The sequence below is a fragment of the Lichenostomus cassidix genome, chromosome 12 (assembly GCF_008360975.1).
Source record: "Lichenostomus cassidix isolate B80296 chromosome 12, HeHo_3.0, whole genome shotgun sequence".
Taxonomy (NCBI): domain Eukaryota; kingdom Metazoa; phylum Chordata; class Aves; order Passeriformes; family Meliphagidae; genus Lichenostomus; species Lichenostomus cassidix.
In genome coordinates, this window is record NC_139493.1 from 6,622,301 (window position 1) to 6,641,065 (window position 18,765).

The 18,765-nt window shown below is 44.2% G+C and overlaps 1 protein-coding gene across 2 annotated transcripts in view; it reads right to left on the reverse strand.

Annotated features, from left to right (window-relative positions):
* Positions 1 to 753: 753 nt before the first annotated feature.
* Positions 754 to 18,765, reverse strand: part of SYNPR (synaptoporin) — a 98,726-nt gene continuing 80,714 nt past the window's right edge. For both annotated transcript variants that reach the window (XM_085072393.1, XM_085072394.1), the window contains 3 exons: positions 12,636 to 12,834; positions 3,593 to 3,784; positions 754 to 2,605 (listed from right to left, as the gene is read on the reverse strand). In XM_085072393.1, coding sequence (XP_084928519.1) covers positions 2,339 to 2,605; positions 3,593 to 3,784; positions 12,636 to 12,834 — 658 coding nt within the window. In that variant the 3' untranslated portion in view covers positions 754 to 2,338. The remainder of the gene's footprint in view (positions 2,606 to 3,592; positions 3,785 to 12,635; positions 12,835 to 18,765) is intronic.

An 18,765-nucleotide genomic window follows, 5' to 3' on the forward strand; every position in this document is an offset into this window, starting at 1 on the left:
TACACCTGCTCTGCCCTTCATGAGGAAACCTTAGACCTGGAGTTATGGAAATAGCACCCAAAATATGACATAATCTTAATTCTGTTCCCAGTCTTGTATCAGAAACTGCAGGAAATGTACAGGAACTGTATTGAAATGCAGGAATAAACCAAAGGAGAACTCATTTCTATCCCTCAGCATTGGAGAGAAAGGTTTGGGAATAGGACCATGCTGATCTGGGTGGAAAAGCTCATGAACAGAAAGTCAGTTGACACAGAAACTATTTCTAGTGGAGAGGCTTAGATAAAGCAGTCTGGGATATTCCTAACCAACTAAGGCAAGAGAAATTTAGAAGAAAAACAACCAACCAACAATACCCCAAACAAAAACCAACCAAAAAAACCCAACCAAATTAACTGAGAGCCAAAAAAAGTTTTTTGATTGCCCCAGAAAATTGTATTTTGCTCTCATTTGGAATATGAGAACATTTAGATATTCCTGTTTGTTTTCTCTACAACTCAAGCATGGCTTTCCAGCAACCCCCAGAACTGGGATGGTTAGCACAGTACTGGGCTAGTCCTACTGACAGTGGAAAGAGAGGTAAAGAGGCAGGCAGGTATTAAACTGCACACTTTAATTTTTTTTAAAAAACTTGTGATACTGACCTTTAATGACAGGTGTCTGCAGAAGTGTTGTACTCCACTGTACATTAAAACAATCCCCATAAAAGTGTTGGAAAACAGTCAGAATATGACCAATAAGGTCAGGCACAGGAATAGTTATTTCTCTTTAATAGTTCTCTTCGTTATTTGGCAGTGACATTTCAATATTAACATACTCTGAAAACATGCATTGTATGCAATAACTTTATTAGGGTCAAATAGATATCACAATATAGATTCATCCACCGAGTAGCCATAAATTGGTTACAACAATCATAGAAGAGACTAAGCTGTTTTAAGCTAAGATGCTTTCAACATTACAGCTCATACAATAAGATTATATACTGATACACTTTGATCTAGAAATGCAGATGATCAGTTTTGATTAGTACATTGTGCTTCAGGCTTTCATTTGTGTCAATGCATCCCATATGCTGTAGTGAGGGAGGAATTTCCCGGGGAGGAATCCAAACAGGCTACAAGTCTGGCTCTGGCTCTTTGAGGAGGAGTTCCCCTGAGCCTGAGTTATTTGGTCAATCCAGTTACATTCTCCAGTAGCACCAAGCTAGCGCTCAGAGCAGCGACCTAACAGAGGGATATCTAACAATCTTGAAACAGCACGGACAGAAAGGTTTTCTTCTCATGAGAGGGCATAAAGGAATATTTATGCTTTGTAAGGTCACAACAATACGTGCGGTTTTCATGTTGCTGTATCGAGCAACAGGGCATTTTCACATGATTTTGTATACTGATATCTGCACCTCTGTTATCTTAGTTAAATAAATACCTTTGTAAACATATAACACAGTTACTTGGTCCTTATTCTCCACAGCTCACGTTAAAAGATTCACAAAACATCCATAGAAATAGTGATTTATAGAATGAATACTTAGCGGAGTTAAATGGAATAAACATTGGTCAGGTACCATATATACTACTGAATGCCATTTCAAGGAAAAACAGTTTAGTTACAAAGCATTCAGAACTTGGGTAAGCCATATATTCAACTCTGCAAAATATATAAAAGATGCATACTTCTTTTAAACAGACATTTAACAAAATGTAGTGGCAGAAGTCGAGAAGTTCCATTTACACAGTCCAGACATTTGGTAGTATGAAACTGCTTATCCATGCACTAAATTACGGATGGATGACTCAGTTAACTGAAATAATAGTAAAATCTTCTGAAACAGAAAGGTATAACCAAAACAAACGTTCTGAAGAGTCACAGACAGGCAGTTTTGAAAATTTAGGTGCAATGTTACATGCATGGATATACAGAATAATCTGTAGAAATCATAGTAAAACACTTCCGTTTTTCACCAAAATGCAGAAGGAAATTCAATTATATTATGCATATTAAATACTACAGACTTGAGGCTACAAAATGCTTCTACCATCTTAACACATACAAAACTACCATAAAGTTATCTCTACAGTACTACAACAGCGACTCCAGGTCACCAGCGAGGAGCACATCCCCTGTGTCTGGCTAGTCAGGGAAAGAAAAGGCCAACTCCAGCCCACTGGCCACCTCCCATCTGCCAAAGGAGGTGGGCTTAGACCTTCAATGGACATTAAACACTGTGTTGTAGTATTAATTGATGTAGAACCCTTAAAATTCTGGCGCCACTTAAACTTGAGACCTGTTAAACTCCCTATATGTGAGGGACACAAGAACTTGCGCTGCGTGAACCCTAAATTTGATTAGAGAAGGAGGTTGGCCCGCTCTGCCCGTAGCTCTGGGACTGGCCATATTCACCCACCTGGCCATAGGAGCCTGGCTGGTTGTAGCCCCCAGCTGGCCCATAGCTGTCTTGGTTGTAGCCACCCTGGTTGTAGCCGCCAGGCTGCTTCTCCATGGTGTCGGTGGCGTGCCGCTGGCCCGAGGAATGCCAGCCCGTCTCCTTAAACACAAACCAAATGTTGCCTGCCCAGAGGATAAAGTTCAAGTAGCCAAAGACCTGGGTGGGAAGAAGAGGAGGTTGTCACCATAAGCCATGATCTCACAGCCCAACCTAACCTTAAGCATCCTGCATAGTTCTGGGAGAAGGCAAAGTTCCTCCCAACGCCTCCTTCCCAAGGACAAGAGGAAATGGCCCCAAGTTGTGCAAGAGGAGGCTTGGATTGGATGTTAGAAAAAAACCTCTTAGCTGAAAGAATTGTCAAGCACTGGAACAGGCTGCCCAGGGAAGTGATGGGGGTAAGAGTGGATGTGGCACTTGGGGACATGGTGTAGTGCTGGACTTGGCAGTGCTGGGTTAGTGGTTGAACTCTGATCTTAGAGACCTTTTTCAACCTCAGTGATTCTATGGTTCTCCCAAAAACTGCTGGAAAATTTTCTCAGCTTTGGAGCCAATTCCCAAACTCACTTCCCTTAGCTGTAGCTCATAAGGTGTCTGCTTTGCTTTTTGTTTCCAAAAAAGGCCTGAGATTTTAGACCAAAATATTTTTGTTTGGAAATGTAACCTAGTTCAAAGAAATTGTGGAAAGATGAAATTGAAAGAAACCAATTAAAAAGAGATATCTCAATTGGTCAGCTGGCTTGGAGGGTTGGTTTTTTTTTTAAACATTCTGAAGTCCAATTTTATGTTGCTTCTTTGAGAATTTTTAAATCAATTTGTAAGACACAAACCTTTCCTTCCTAAAGGAGCACACATATCCCTTTCCAAAAGCATTGTAATGAGCAAGTTAAAAGCAGAGGGGCCAACCAACGCTCTTGGACAGACACTTTGCCTTCTCCCCATCCCAACCCTGCACACTCATCCTGCTGCTGCTCCACGGCAGAGCTGCTGTGAGTCACTGCCTGCCTTTCCCTGCAGCAAGACTGCACTTCCAATTAAATCACGTCAGCTAACTGGTTTACACCAGTCAATTTAGGTCAATACACGGGTAAAAGATGAAAATACATTGCAAGGTAAGGGTGAACAGCAGCAATCAAAGTCACTTACAACCGAAGTGTTGAGGCTTGACATAACAGGGCTGCGAACAGGCAAACATTTGTTGGACTGCTGTTTGCAGGCAGACATCAGCAGCAGCACCTCATCAGGGTCAGTTGCAACCTTTACATCTGACAGTCCTTTAGCCCAAGCAGAAGAGCTCACTAGCCACAAGAAGGAGAAGACCACTGTCACAATGAAATCCTAAAAGACAAATTAGTTAGAAGCATTATACTGGTGTGTCCGTTGGAGAGGAAAAAATACTAAAAATCACCAGAAAACCGAATGCTTGTGTCAGAGGAGAGAAATACCAAGAGCTTGTTATTTACTGGAAGGCTGTGTTACTGTCATCACCCACAGAGCTAATTTTCAGAAGTGCTTGACATGCCTAATGGGGCAGAGCCCCTCGGCTGACATTTGCACCTCTGGCCTTGAGGCAAGATTCCCACAAACATACAGCTGGTACCCAGGATGCTGAGCTGCCTTGAAAATGTGGCTTTTCACAGCACCAGGCTGATGAATTGGGATGAATTACAAAATACATATGCCTTTAAAGAAGCTGGGCCCTCCTGAGGGCTGGGTCTTGCCCTGGGTACTCCTACAGACAGTCAGGGTGGGTTTCCAATAGGAAGTGTTTCTGTCTCAGGGAGAACCTGAAATTGGCTAATCCTCAGGTACCAGATGAGGAGTTTTCTCACCAGCCACAGGTAAGGCCAAATGTCCCTGCTGCATGAGCCATGCAGCCACTAATTACCATGAGTGAGCAAATAAACAGCAAGACTTGCCAAGCAGATACTCCTCCCTGGCCTGGTAATGCACTGGTTCCTAATTCCCACCCATGTGAAAAGAAGGGAGAAGGTGTGGTGGTCCCTCCAGGTTCCAGTACCTCTGAGCAGCTCTGCTCTGATCCACTCTGCTCACTTTCCCCTCGGAAGGCTCTCGGGAGCATGCACAGGCATAAACTTCTCCTTGTCTTAGCCAGAACAAGTGGCCAAGTGACACTGTTGTTGTGTGGGTTTGGGGGGAAAGGAGGGAGGAGGTGTGATTTTTCAAGCTTTCTTGTGTCTTGCTAAAACAGAAGAGCCTTTCTGCTGTCATATTTCATCCCATCTGTCAGCCCACAACAGATGGCAGAGGTGCCAAAGTCTAACATACCACTAACTGCATCGCTGCGTCTTGATATCCCACCTCCCGTGGGGCTGCCTCCCCTTCCCCCTTGCAAAATAAAGGTGTGCATGGAAGGAAGGGAAAACATTCATTAAGAGCCCAGCGTTTTGGGTTGCTGTCCAAAGAAATAAGCAATCCCTAGGAAACATCCTTCCCTCCTACAAGCACACCTGGCATTTGGGAAGGAGCTCTCTGTGGCACACAGGGGTGGAAGGCACAAGCCTCTGTCACAGCACCAGTCGCCAAAGCCGCCGCACAAGTGAGCCATGAACAAAGGATGTCTCCACTCACGCAGATGGGATTAAATTAACTGTGCTTGGATGCTTTCCCAAAGGATACATCCTTCTCTTTTAACGATTTGTTTTCTGCAGGCCTGTGTCTGCCACTGAGCTCTGGGTTCCTCTGACCTCCTCCGTGCTGCCCAAATGGGCTCTCTTGAAGAGCGTGAAGCCCAGGAGCTGACAACTCCCTTAACACCCAAAGAGACTCCGTGTGGGCAGAGGCATATAGCCCAAAGCAATCCTTCCTCTCAGGGAGATTTCCAGCAAAAGAAATTATTGTATCTCATATGTCTTAGCAGTGAATGAGAAACAGATTCCTAGAGGCAACGGTTCAATTGCAAACATTTCCTAAAAATTCCAGCTGGTAGAAACACCAGATATCCGCCGAGCTGTGGATGAGGATGGGAGATGCTCTTTATTTGCTGTGAGGTTTGACATGCTGTTGGCCCAGATGCCAAGCCCCCACACAGGTTCTGACTGACACACGAGATGGGGACACAGCAGAGTTTTAGGGGAATGTATTTTTTAAATTACAAGCAACTCTCTCCCAAAGTCCCTCTTGCAAACTAAATCCAGCTCTGTAATCGGTGCACTGGCACCGCCAATAAAAGAAATGCATAACAGCAGGTAGAAATTTGATGCAAACAGAGGCAAACTGACTAAAACTAATGCAACACAGGAGATTAAACTCGCTCAAAAGAGAAAAAATTTAAAAGCGAGCCAAGTTCATGAAGCAGGTGGCAGCAGCAGGGGTACAGCTGCTGTTGAGCTCACAGGCCCTGACCCTGTGTTGGTGAGGTTTTTGCACAACTCATGGCACAGATGACTGCATCTGCAGGAGCCCCTCACTCTGGATGCTGGTAGCCCATGTCCTTGGCTGTAAGTCCTTCTAGGAACATCTCATCCCACCAGCTGAGGGGTTGGTCCTAAAGGCACTAAGTATTTCACATTATTTCTTAGGTCTTGTCTTCTCCATCACACCCCAAGCTCCAGCCTTCTCCTCTCCTCCCGTGTTCCAGGGTGTTCACAAAGCCTAACCCTGCCCTCTCTGCTCCAAATTCAGAGCAGGTCAGAGCCTTGGGAAAGGGTTCTTACTCCTGGGGTGCCAGGATCAGCTCTTGTCTAGAGGAACTCCCAGAAACTGTAAAGTCTGGCTGGGTGCAAGAAACACACAGAGCCAGAAGTGAAAGGTGGCACAGTGGGACTCGAAGAGGAAACCACAGAGCCTGGCCACCAGCTGACCAAGGAAACAGGACAAACTGGGATTTTTTCAGCAGGTGTTCTCATCAAGGCTACATGGTCAGACTCAGGCTCTTCAAGGATTTGTTATCCCTCCTCTGCATAGTGCAAGGAGCAAAATGTATGATTCTACGACTAGAGCAAACTTGCATCTTCCTATTTATTTTGAATCTTTCCGAACCTTCAGCTTTGGCTGGAACTTGAACCTCTCTTGTTTTCAAGTGGGTTTGCATTTCTGGCTGAACATTTTCACAGCTCTGGGTGGAACAGAGTTACAAGATAATGACATGCTGAAAATAAAAGTGAATTTCAAGCTAAGCTGTTCTGTGCTTAATGTCTATCTGGGGAATTTCTCCTTGGTAATTAAGGCCAGAGTGCCTGCACACTAAAACAAATCTTGCATTTCAATGTTTAATATCCCTATAGCATGGGTGAGTCTTTTTTTCCTTTGGAACAAAGGAAATTTTTGTAGTTGCTCTCCTTAAGTGGTGTCTACAGATCTCTTCAGTGTGTATTGTTGTATGATTACACTACACTCCTAATTGCTAAGTTTCTCTCTCAGATCTCAGCTGAGATACTTTGCTCTGCTTACAGGTGCCTTTGGGAAGGAAGGAAAATAGGAACATGTAAAGAAAGGCAAAAACTGGAATTTAAAAGACTCTGAATATCTAAGGAGGGACTTTTTAAGATCCTGAAGTATGTGCAAAAAAAAAAAAAAAAAATCTTGCTGCCTTTTTCAAGTTGAAACTTGTTATTACTGAGTTTGCCAAAAATGCCTACTTGGAACAATTTTATATATTATCCATTTTAGAATAGAACTGTGAATGCCTTTTCTTTTCATGGCAATTGAAATACTTCTCCTTGCTATCCAGCTACCAGCTTTTGCAAAATGTTCCTCTTTGAAAGGGGCAGTCACTTACAGTCACTTGAGCCTCCTGAGCAGTTTTGGATTCCCCAGTGTGGCACAACCTCACCCAGCCAAGAGCCTCTGCAGAAGCTGCTTGTTCACCCAGAGAGGGGATGTGTTCTGTCTGCTCCAAGCTGGTCAGTGGCTCCAGCAGCCCCTGAGGCTGTGACACTCCTGTCCCTGCGTGCCCTCTGCACCCTGCCTGGCCTCCCAGCCAAGTCTGGCAGGATGCTCTTGGGCTGTCATGGCTGGAAACAGGCAAAAGCTCAGCTCTGGCCTGGCCAGAGGGCTCCTGGCACCCCTCCTCCCTCACAGGGCTGCAGCTGCTTCCATGCAGGGCTCACACCACCAAACCTCTCCACTCAGGAAAACCCTCTCACACATTTACAGCTTCCAAGGGAGCAACTCCTCAAACGCTGAAGTCCATAAAGCCTCCCAGTCAGAGCCTGTCTAGCACTGCCAACAGGTTTCATGGCCAGCCACGCAGGAGCAGAGGGAGATTTCTTTACCCAGCAGGGACAAACCACTCAGAAGATTTGCTTTCACAGTCACAACCAACCTAAAAATTCAGGAACTACCCCAGCCAGAGCCACAGCCCCGGTCCCAGCCGGGAAAGCGGCCAACAGCAGATTGCTGCAGGCAGCAAACGCCTTCCTACAGTGGCATTTTAGCTCTTTTTTGGTTTGAACGAGGTCCCACCCCAGATTTTCTGCCGAATGAAGCTTTGAAAAAATTACATGCTTCTTGCAATAGTGAAGGCCTTGCAAGCTTGCTTCTGGCAGGGAAGTGCAGAGCCCTTTGGGAGGCACCAGCATGTACTGCAAGGTCACCCTGGCTTGTGCTTCAAAAGGAGATGACAACAGCAGCCTGAAACAGCCCTTTGAAATGCAAAGAAATACTCAGGTTCTTCCTAATTTCATTTTTCAGCTGCAAAGGATTCAGTCTATGTTTTTATAGATGGCTCTTCATTCTTTTCCTATCTATTTTCTAGACAGCTGGACACAGGTGAGAAAGTACAACATATTTAATCAAAGAGGTATTCAAAGAGCAGACCAGGGTGTACTTAACGCTCTTGATCTGCAACATATGTAAGGAACCGAATGCCTTTCTGCATAATGTGATTATTCATAGGACTCCAGATGCAAAGGAAAGATCTCATCTTCTTCTTAAGATGTAAGCATCTTTATGCACCATAAGAATAAGATTATCAAGTAATCACTACAAAAATGAACTATCTCTTTTCAGGGCTGTGTCAGTCACCTTTCTTGGCTGAATAATTTTATGCTTTTATATTAATTGATTGGAATATTAATGAAGTGATTTACATTTATACATGAATGCATGTGGTTTCTCACAGGCAAGCTATAACTTCCCAAAGACAAAGCTGAAAGCACAAAGGGTTGTCAGCATGTGGATTTTAAATGGATCACATATGGGGCAAAGTAACCATAGGAAAGGTATGAAATCTGAGTGATGGGGACTGATACACACTGACTGTGGCTATTCTTTATTTTCTGAGACATATGGAAGCTTCCTATCCCTAATCCCCTAAAACTTCAGCAAAGCTGGTATACTCATGTACAGACCTGAAGCAGAGCATCAACACAGGTGCCTGGGCTGGCAGTCCCAGGGTGCAGCTCCTCTCTACTCTCATCACAAACCAGCAATCTCTCCCCATGTATGTGGTGTTAAACGAGTGGAAACCAGCTTAGCTTGGTTTGGTCTGAGAGATGGGGATATACCGAAAACTGGTGGGATTTTGTACATCGCATCCTTTAAAATCTAAGTCACCACCTCCAATTAATTCCTTTAAAAAGTTCCTGGCTCTTGAGCACTAATCAGTCACTTGAGAGGCTGCCTTGCCCTCGTTGTACCCACCAAGGTGAGCCCCCAGCTCCTCACTGCACCTGTGCACCATGAGGGAGCTCGCAACGGAATGAAAATCACAGCTGTGGTTTGCAGAGTTCAGAAACACACAGCACATATCTATGAGGCATTGAATCCCTGGCAACCTGCTCCTTGCTCCTTCAGAAACTGGGAATCCAAGGTTCTCTCTTAGATTCTATCTATCTAGGTATGAACTCCCTCAGGGAGCGAGCGAGGGAAGCAGAGGATGCATAAGGACTCACTGCTGCCAGCCCCGTGGGAATGGATGAGTAACACAACCCTTTTGTGAGACCTAAAAAAAAAGACTTCTACCCCCAAAACCTGACAGGCAACGTTAGCAACAGAAATGGCTCACTGCATATTGAATGAACACACCACTGCCATCCAAACAGCCAGGGAAGGAGTTAACTGCTTCTCCCACTGGAAATATTTCCTTGCCATCATGCCTCACTTCACACTGAACGCTAAAATATTTTTCCACAGTTAAAGTGATGCTTCACTGAGATCTCAGCACATGCACTTCATTTCCCTGGATCTGTATAAACAGGGTAAACTTGAAACATTTGTGACTGAAATTTTCCCTGCAAGTTTCTTGCGACTTAACGGTTATTAAATTCCTTAAAATCATATCTTCTGCACCCAGTCAGGCTGCTGCAATTTGGTAATGCATTGATGGTGTTCTGACTGCCTGTGCAGGGGCTTTTTGAAAAAATATTTCAAAATTTCAAGTGAAAGGGGTTTCTTCCCCTCTCCACTTCTCCTGTCATATTCATTTTTCAAATCCTGAAAATTTTTCAGGAGAAAAGGCAGCTCTGAGAGGGTGCTGCTTAAAGGCAGATGTCATCCCAGACTGAGAAAATATGAAGCCAAGAGGAAGCACAAGACTTAAAACAGGAATGGTTTTAACCACAAAACTGTGATCAGGCACTGCAGCAGAAGCAAGGATGGATGAAATTATCATCTTCAAACTCTTCACTAAGAGGGGAAAAAACTGGTAGTCTGGAAATGGTACCTGATGATCCTGCCTGGTGGTGAAACAGAGCAAGGGCTGCCCTGCCTCCTGCACCAAACACGTGCTGGGGGCTGCTGCTGCACCACAGATTTCTGTAGCAATTCTCTTTGGAAGGAACAATCTCAGGGATGAGACATACTCACACATCTGATCTGATACACGTCAGTTCAGAGCAGCATCTGCCTGGAGCTGGAGGATACATCGCCTGCCTCCTTCACAGAGCGTGACATCCCTTAGGTGAGCACTGCAGCCCTGAGAAGCTGGTTTTCACTCCAAGTTTTCTTTTTCCCTGACCCCTGAATTCCTACTGACTACAGCTGCCAGCTTTTTCTCTGCCTGGGGCTCTGCATTTTCCCTACAACTCCATTGCACAGGGGGAGTCACACCCTGTCCCCAGTCAGGCTGTGGTGCTGCAATCATTGCACAGGACAGTCTCCAGGGACACCAGGGAGGATGTGCTCCAGGCAAAAAAGGTTCTTTTTTTTTTTTTTTTTCTAAAAATACCAAATACAACAGAGCTTGCAGTGCACAGGAGATGCTGGAGCATGTTGGCTGGGAAGATGGGACTCTCCTCCTGTCAAGCATAAGCTGATCATAACCCTCAGCCACTTCCCAGCACTACTCACCAGCAGAAGCTGCTTTTGCTGTAGGACAAACTCAAAAGCCTCTTCATATTCTGAACAAATAAGGTCAAAAAGGCTTGGTTTAAATACTGGGAAATTGCAAACAGAGGCTTTGGTAACAGGCACTGGTTAAATTTAACCTGTAGATTCAAACACAGTCCATCACACAGAACAAATTAAGTAAATGTGACATTAATGCTGTAGTGGATTGTGCTGTGCATCCTGTGACAGACACAACTGCAGCAGCTGTTTCAGGAAAGTCCTGGGCAAAGGCAAGTGGCCACATCACAATCTGACATATTAGTACTATTGCTTCTCTTTCTTTTTTCTATTTCCACAGAGGATAACGTGGTTGGCCAAAAGCAAGAATTATTTCCCACAAGAAAATTAAGATGGCAGAATTCTGCAACTAATTCTTTGATGAGACAGTTTGAAATGATGTATTTCTTGATACCAATTGCATCAAGAAGCAGCAAGGCACTTTATTTATTTACTCTTTCTGTAGGGATCCCTTTATCTTGCCTGTTCTTTTTCTCCTCTCTGAAGATTTCCCCACATTTCCTCACCATTTTCTAGGACAGGAAAGGTTCCAAGAACCTCCAAATTAAGAGGATTAATTTCCTTTGATATGCAAGAATAATTTTTTGGTAACCATTAATCAGTTTTGAATTACGCAAACTTAAAGAAAACTGCTCACATCTCCTTGCAGCAGGAAAATCTTTCCCTCAAATCCCCATGATGCTAAGTTTACCTTCCTACAGTTTAATCTTTTGCTGGCTGTTATTGTAGTTGTTTCCTTTAATAGATACAGCTTTTCTGCACTAGCGATTTATTTTTCTTCCTGCTATATATTTCTGATATTTTTTACTGGTGGATTTTAGCCACTTAAGTCTCAGCAAAATGTCTGGTTTCTGTCGGTCATAAACTTTAGATTTTTCTGAAATCCAACACTATCTTCTTCCTTACACTGGTCCACTATAAACTCTCCCCATCTTCACACCAAGACATTAGAGAACTACTTCCTCTCTCTTAGTAACCTTCTTGCAGTCACAAAGGAGAGGGTTGTCCATGGAAGGGAGACTGTGCTGCAACCCTACAGCACAGAGATGCAGAGACCTGACCCAAATTTGGTGCAGGTGAGGGTCAGCACAGCCCTTAGCAGCCCAGCAAGACCACAGGGTGCAGCATGGGCCATGATGCACTGACAGGCAACAGACACCTGGACCAAAACAGCCCTCACTGACTTTACAGTCTCAATTTATGAGGAAATGCATGCACAGCAGCACTTGCTTTTTATCACAAGCTTTCAGGAATCAGTAAAAAGAAAAATAAGAGGCAGGAACAGCCACAGCTTGATGGGTGCAGATGATGATAACTGGGATGCTCATAAACCAGTGTGGAGACACAAACGTGCTGGGAGTTCAGAGTCATATTAGAAAAACAGCCACATACTTCTCCAAAGCAAAATAATTTCGCTGAACCCTGCAGTCATTAGCAATAAGCAATCTCCCTGGCTAGGCTTTGATCAGGGGCATGGTTTCATCTGTCTGCTAGGATGATGCCTAAGATTTCCCCTTCCCTTTTTTCCCCACCAACGAAGCTCTGCTGTCACAGACATAGGGCTCAGACCCCAATCCTGCTACCACTCAGCTTCATGTTCATTATTTGTGTGATCATCGTCACTGTGGGCAATGGGGGAGAAGCACAGAACTTCACAAGTACGTATAGGATTAGGACTAAACTCCTCCTGCATACAGCCTCCATTACCCTTGGTGTTAAAATTTTAAACCACCATTAAGATAAAAAAAGCAGATGAATGCAGAGATGCTTTGGGCAGTGGGACACTTGGATCTCCCACACCACGCCAAAACCTCAACAACCGAAAAACAAGAAGTGAAGACCTATGCCTGAAAACACTGCTTATGCTGTAAACACTTACAATTAAAGGCCCTCTGTTGTTCTCACGGTACTTGTTCTGGAAGAAGATATAAACCACGGTGGCAGCCAGCGAGTAGAGGAAGGCGAAGACCGCGATGGTGACGAAGAACTCTGCCGAAGAGGAGAAGTCTCCTATCAAGGCGAGCGTTTCCCGGCGCTTGCCTTCGCAAGTGGGAGCCTCGAAATTCACTTGATGCAACCTGGAAAACACACCAAAGAGCAGCAGGTGAAGTAAGGAAAATGGAAACTGTTGTCTGAATAAAGATGAATGCATTTGCTCGGTCTCTGTCTCATTCCTGATGTGCACTGATCCCCGTGAATGACTGTGGGCTGTGCTCCTCAGAGCTGCTGGTACATGTGAGGTGACTTCCCTGTGAGTGCCAAGGTGAGACTGAGCACAGGAATGCGTCTTTTAATCAACCCCAGGGAAAAGTTTGTGTTCCAGTGGTTTGGTACCCCGTCCTCTCTGGGGTTTTGCCATGGCAACAACTGAAAAAGGATAACATGAGACACAATTTGGTTCTCGAATTCTTGCAATGCAGGCAGGAGAAAACAGGTGTTATCCTTGGTACTAAGCCCATGGGACAACTGTGTTTGGACATTCACAAATTCCTTGTACAAAACTGTCTAGTGCAGAGCTACCTGTGGCTGTCAGCCCATGGGGCTGTTAGCCACATAGTGCTTCTGCATTAAAGGCTTTTAAAATCAAGCTGCAGCAGAAATACACAACTCGAATCAAATAAAAAGTCTGAACGCCCTGGTTTAAGCAACCTAAGTCCTAACTTTATACTCATGCACTGTTTATCAGTGACTGAGCTAACAGATTTGTAGCTCTGTCTGGAAGCTCCAGAGAGAGCCTTTTTGTCAGTAATAATTTTAATTTCTGATTCAGAAAACAGGAAGGGGATACATGGAAGGGTCATTTTGGCAGGTGCTGTTGCATGGCCTAGATTCACATCAGTGGGGATGTGGAGCCCAATGAGGGATCATGTTGTTCTGCTCTGTGCAGGGTGAACAGAGGGGATGAAGCCAGCAGCAATTAAAGAACTGATGATCTGGTGCTGAGAAAGGATTAGGCCTTCTGGGAGACATTCCTCTGCTCAAGGGCAATTAATGTGTGCAACAGCAAGCCAATGGCAGCAGCAGCCATAACTGTATTTGGCTAAATAAAAAGTTAATTCCCCAGAGGAAAACAAAGTACCCACAGCAGAAATCACAGAAGATGGATTAATGGACGTTGGAGGATTGGATGACTTTTTGCTTTTGCTGGTCCAGACTAAATGTACCCAAACGTGTAGGCAGGACCTTTTCATCAGCAGTTGATGAATAACTCCAGTTATTTGCCTCAGAGATTTTATTCCCTGTCATTGTAGTAGTGGTGGGATGAAAACAAAAACCAAGTCTGCCCAGATTGCAGAGATGAGCAGTGGCTGAGTTGCCTTTCCTGATGAAATCTGAACACGAGAGAGACTCTAATGCTCATGATCAGTTTCCTAACTTCACTGTTTCCTGGCATCACTGCACACACACTTTTCATCAGGGCTTATTGTTCTGTGCTAAAATTGAGGGATAAAAGGAGAAGTAAGATTTCCTAGTGCCTGTCATGCCAATTTTGCAGTCTGGAGAGAAAGTGGTATTGTTTTAACCATCACCACGATAATGGAAAGATTTGAAATGCATGATTTGCATGGTCTAAAAAGGAAGCTTTCTCTGCTTTCCTCATGCACAGCTGATTGGGTGCTGTATTGACACAGAACAAAACTGTGTTTCAAAGCCCCTTGAAAACTGCGGAAGGCTCTGTGGGGTTTTCTCTGGCTGCTTGCTGTTGTTGGTCCAAACCTCCAAATGGCTGAGCAGCCTTTTCTGGTTCTTTGGTAACTCATGACATTTGCTGTGCTGGAAGGGCCACACTCAGGTACCACTCTGCTCTTTTAGGGTCCTGCTGCAGGATGTGGGATTTGTTTCTCCAGCTGAGCCCAGAAGAACTCAGGCTTTGCTGCAATGGGGGAGCTCTGTGGTTTTGTTGCCACCTTCCCTCACATCACTTGCACAAGCACTGTGAAATTTGGCTGAGCTACATTAAATACAATCCAAATGTTGGGGAAAAGAAAAAGAAGAGCAAGGCAATTCTGTATACATTTCATGGTGGGTTTTTTTTCCCCTCCCCAGGAGTCCTGAAATGCAGACTGGACAACACGTGGTGTTGCAGGTAGCAGCTCAAAATCCTGGCCATATCAGAGGTAATAACTTAGGGAATGTTTCCATAAAGATTCAGACTGGAAGTTACCCGTGCTTGCCCCTCTGACTGTCTACAGTCAACACAGCTCAGTCTCATCATCAACAACCACCAGCCTTTACAAATCACAGTAAAGCAACTGAGACCACTTTCCTTTCCTATTCTCTGTTTTCCTGACTGCACCTCAGTTCTGAATCATAAACCAGAAAAAAAATGTTCCTACATTAACATCACACTTGTACCTTCCCAGCAGTGCTTTTATGGCCAGGCAGCTGTCAGGGATCCGAGATCACAGAAACCTTCTTCCATCAAGTTATTTTTATTCACTTGCTTTTCTTTTTAGATTTCCCTGGCCTCTAAGAGGATGTGCAGTAATTGGTGCCTCTTGTGGCTACCTCACCTCTGCCAAAACAACTGAGATCTGTTGTGCAAAGGGCCCTGAAATAGACCATGATTCAGACCTGGGAAGAGGAGATGTGACAGGGAAGAGAAGTGAGGGAGCCAAGCCCTGCGGTGGTTAGGGTGGATGCTGACTTTACATGATACATCTGAAAAGTTTCTTGAAGGCAGGGGAGGATCAGTGACAGAAAATCCAGTTTCACTAATCGAAACCTCTTTGATCTGGAATGGCATCTCCAAGAGAAACTCTGATTTTTTTTGCACTGATGTTGCTGAGTCAGCCTTTCTGGGGGCAGGATTGTTGGGTGATGACTCACAAAACATTAACTGCCTCTGCCTCCCACTTTTGATATAATTCTACCTCTTCTGTCTCTTACTTCCCCTGACTTGCTCTTCTTTCACCTTCTCTTATCTCTCATTGTTTACACCCCACCTATTCCTTTGAGTCATCCTTGGCCAGTGTCTTCCTTCTGCTGCTTTTCCAATTTCCAGCACCACCTGCATTCCACCTTTGCCTCTCCATTTCCTAAACAAAACCCGAAGTCCCAAGAGTGACCCCTTGCAATCACACCCTCTGCACTTCATTAACATTTGTTGGGCTGCATTAACAAGAGTGATTTTCACTGATTGATGAGCAATGCAAATAAGGAACACAACAGCAATGAATTTACTTAATTAGAGAAACCTTTCCTCCTGTAAGTTCCTCCAGGGTTTTTTTTTTTGTTTGTTTGTTTTTTTGTTTTTTTGCTTTGTACTGCTCTGAGTACTGCTATTAATTCAGAAATAAAGCTCTTGACTTTGGAATGTGACCTTGTACCCCACAGTCAGCAGAGCAGCACTAAGGTCATCCTTGCTGCCCATTGTTACCAGCATCATCCCCTTCGTTAACAGCAACTGCCATGGCCAAGCCATCCAGGCCCAAATTCCCTCAAATTCACTTCAATCTGAAGCAAGTCCACCAAAGGCAGTCAAATTTCACTGATGAAGTCACAGTAATTAAGGGCTGCTGAGGTTTCTTCCACCATTTGGCAAACTTTCCGCTGCCGTGGGAAATATGATGACAAGACAGCTGTATTGTCTAGCTCGACAAGATCAAAAGAGGGCAGGAATGTTTTACAGTGAAAAAAGGGATTTTTACATCGTTCCACAATAGCAAAGAGCAGTTACATTTTCAGACACTAATTACCCTTGCTCTGGAAACAATACATGGAGCCAGACACGTTGAACAAAGCTACAGCTGTTAGGTGTGCGTGGGGAAGCAGAAGCTTTGCTCTCTCCATGTGAATGTGAAGCTGCCTTTTCTTCCCGAACTTCCTCAGCACAATATTCAAGCCACAGCTTTCTTTTAATCATAGCCCACCATTTTTTAGAGCAGCTGAGTTCCCCTGATGATCCTCGAGCATGGAAATGGTCAGAGCCAGCTGCCCCAAAGAGCTGTCCTGTCCCATGTCTCAGTCCAGCAGCACAGAAGAGCCCAAGCAGGAGGGTGAGTGATGTGATCTCACCTGACTCACCCCTTCAGCAATGCACACAGGGCTCACACTTGGAGCCAACAGAACATGCAATTAACACAAATATGTGCTCAAATGTTATTGATGAACTGGCAAAGACTTCCTCTCCTGGGCTTTGATCAGTGTGTGGATTAATAAATAACAGATAAAGTTCTGCCTCCAAAAAATTCTCAATGGGGGTTCGTGTTTCTCCATTCCTTTACTAGGATCTGGTGAAAAACAGGCAGAAAAAAGCTCTCTGTTTTTGGCAGGTTGTCCTATTTTCTGAAAATAGCATCTTGTAATCCACCCTCCAACCTGTCTACAACATGCTGGAACAAAATCTGCAACACCCACACACGTGCTTGCAAAAACCCAGAGATCCATTATCTTTTCATTGGGCTTTATTTCCCCCTACTTGTTTCTGGTAGTCAAACTGTCAATTGTCTTTACTGTCTGCAAATTCCTGAGAGAAATGCATCGCTAGAAATGAATTATTGCAGCAGTGCTTGTGGAGGGGTTTCTTGGGAAATGTTTATCTTGGTTGATAATCTCCAAAATGAGGGAAAAATGAAATTTCAAAATACAGTCGTGAAATGCTGACATGCACAGAGCCCCTCAGCAAGTCAAACTGCTCTGCTGAGGCACAAAAATGTGACAAGGGTTTACACCTTCCTTTCTCTGGGATATAGAACAAAGGTATTTCTTTTAGCTAGCCCTGAAAACACAGGAGTTCCCTCATTTCAGAGGACTATGCTGGTGTGCTTTGACACCAATGCCTCCAGACAGCCAGTCCCTGGGCAAATGTACCTTTCTGAGGTGCCAAATATGGATTTTTGGTAGGTTTAGTGGAAGAACACAAATAAATGGGAGCCTTTCCTCACACAACAGAGCTCATCATTCCTGTAAAACCTCTCTAGAGATATTACCTGCATTAAGAAAAACACTTTGAAAGACATCTCCAGTAATCAAACAAAAGTAGAAATCTGCCTGCAAATGAAAAGTCTTTAATGAAATTGGGGTCCACTGATTCTTCCAACATTCTTCACAGTCTGCTCTTCTCACTGCAAAGAACATTTCCCCCAGTGCTGGGCATTCCTGAATGCTTGGTGCTAAACACAGCAAGAAACAGCCTTCCTTCCAGTCTTTGGGAGGATGGATGGAGTGAGCTCTGCAGCTTTCTCCTCCTCCTCCCCCCACATCTGCTCTCCAAAGACAAACTTCTGAGTGGGGGAACCCTGCAGTGACTAAGCCATTATCCAGCAATTCCCACAGGATCTGAATCTTTGAAAGGCCTGAATATGCCACAGCCTTTCAAAACTCTGAGATGCTTATCCATCCTTCCTAACTATCCCAGCAGTTTTCCATACCTCACTCTGCCAGCTTCCCCAAAAAACAACATCCTTGCAGACTCCTCAGCACCCAAAGGTGCCTTCAGTACCCTCCTCCCCTACAGAGCAGCAACACATTCATTTCTACCACATACCTGTCCCTACAAAACTGGTTCATTTTTCTCTGGAGACAGAAAGAAAAATTAAAATTCTCCAGCTGACTCAGCAATCCAAGCCTGGTCTTTTGTTTCTTTGCTTTTTCGAGGAAAAAGGAATAGAGTTGGCTGATCAAAGAGTATTTGAAAATATTTCACTTTGAACTTCTGTCTGCTCAATAAAACCTCTCCATTTATTAAAAAAAAAAAAAAATCCAAAGCTCACATCACTCTAGAATTCTTCAACACTACCAGTCACTTCACACAAATACATACATCATCTTGCAAATATTTATTCCTAACTCCTATCCTGGACATTTGAACATCCTAAAGATCTTCTCTTTGTCACAGCTGACTTCAGCTTATACCCATCCAAATCCATGTCCAGAGCAGCATGACCAAAAACCACCTCAGAAGATGCTGCTGGGAAGCTGACCAGGAAAGCTGCAGCAACCTACACTCTTTTCTGGTTTATGTCCAGTTAAAATAATGGAAAATATTTCCCTCCTCATACTTTCAG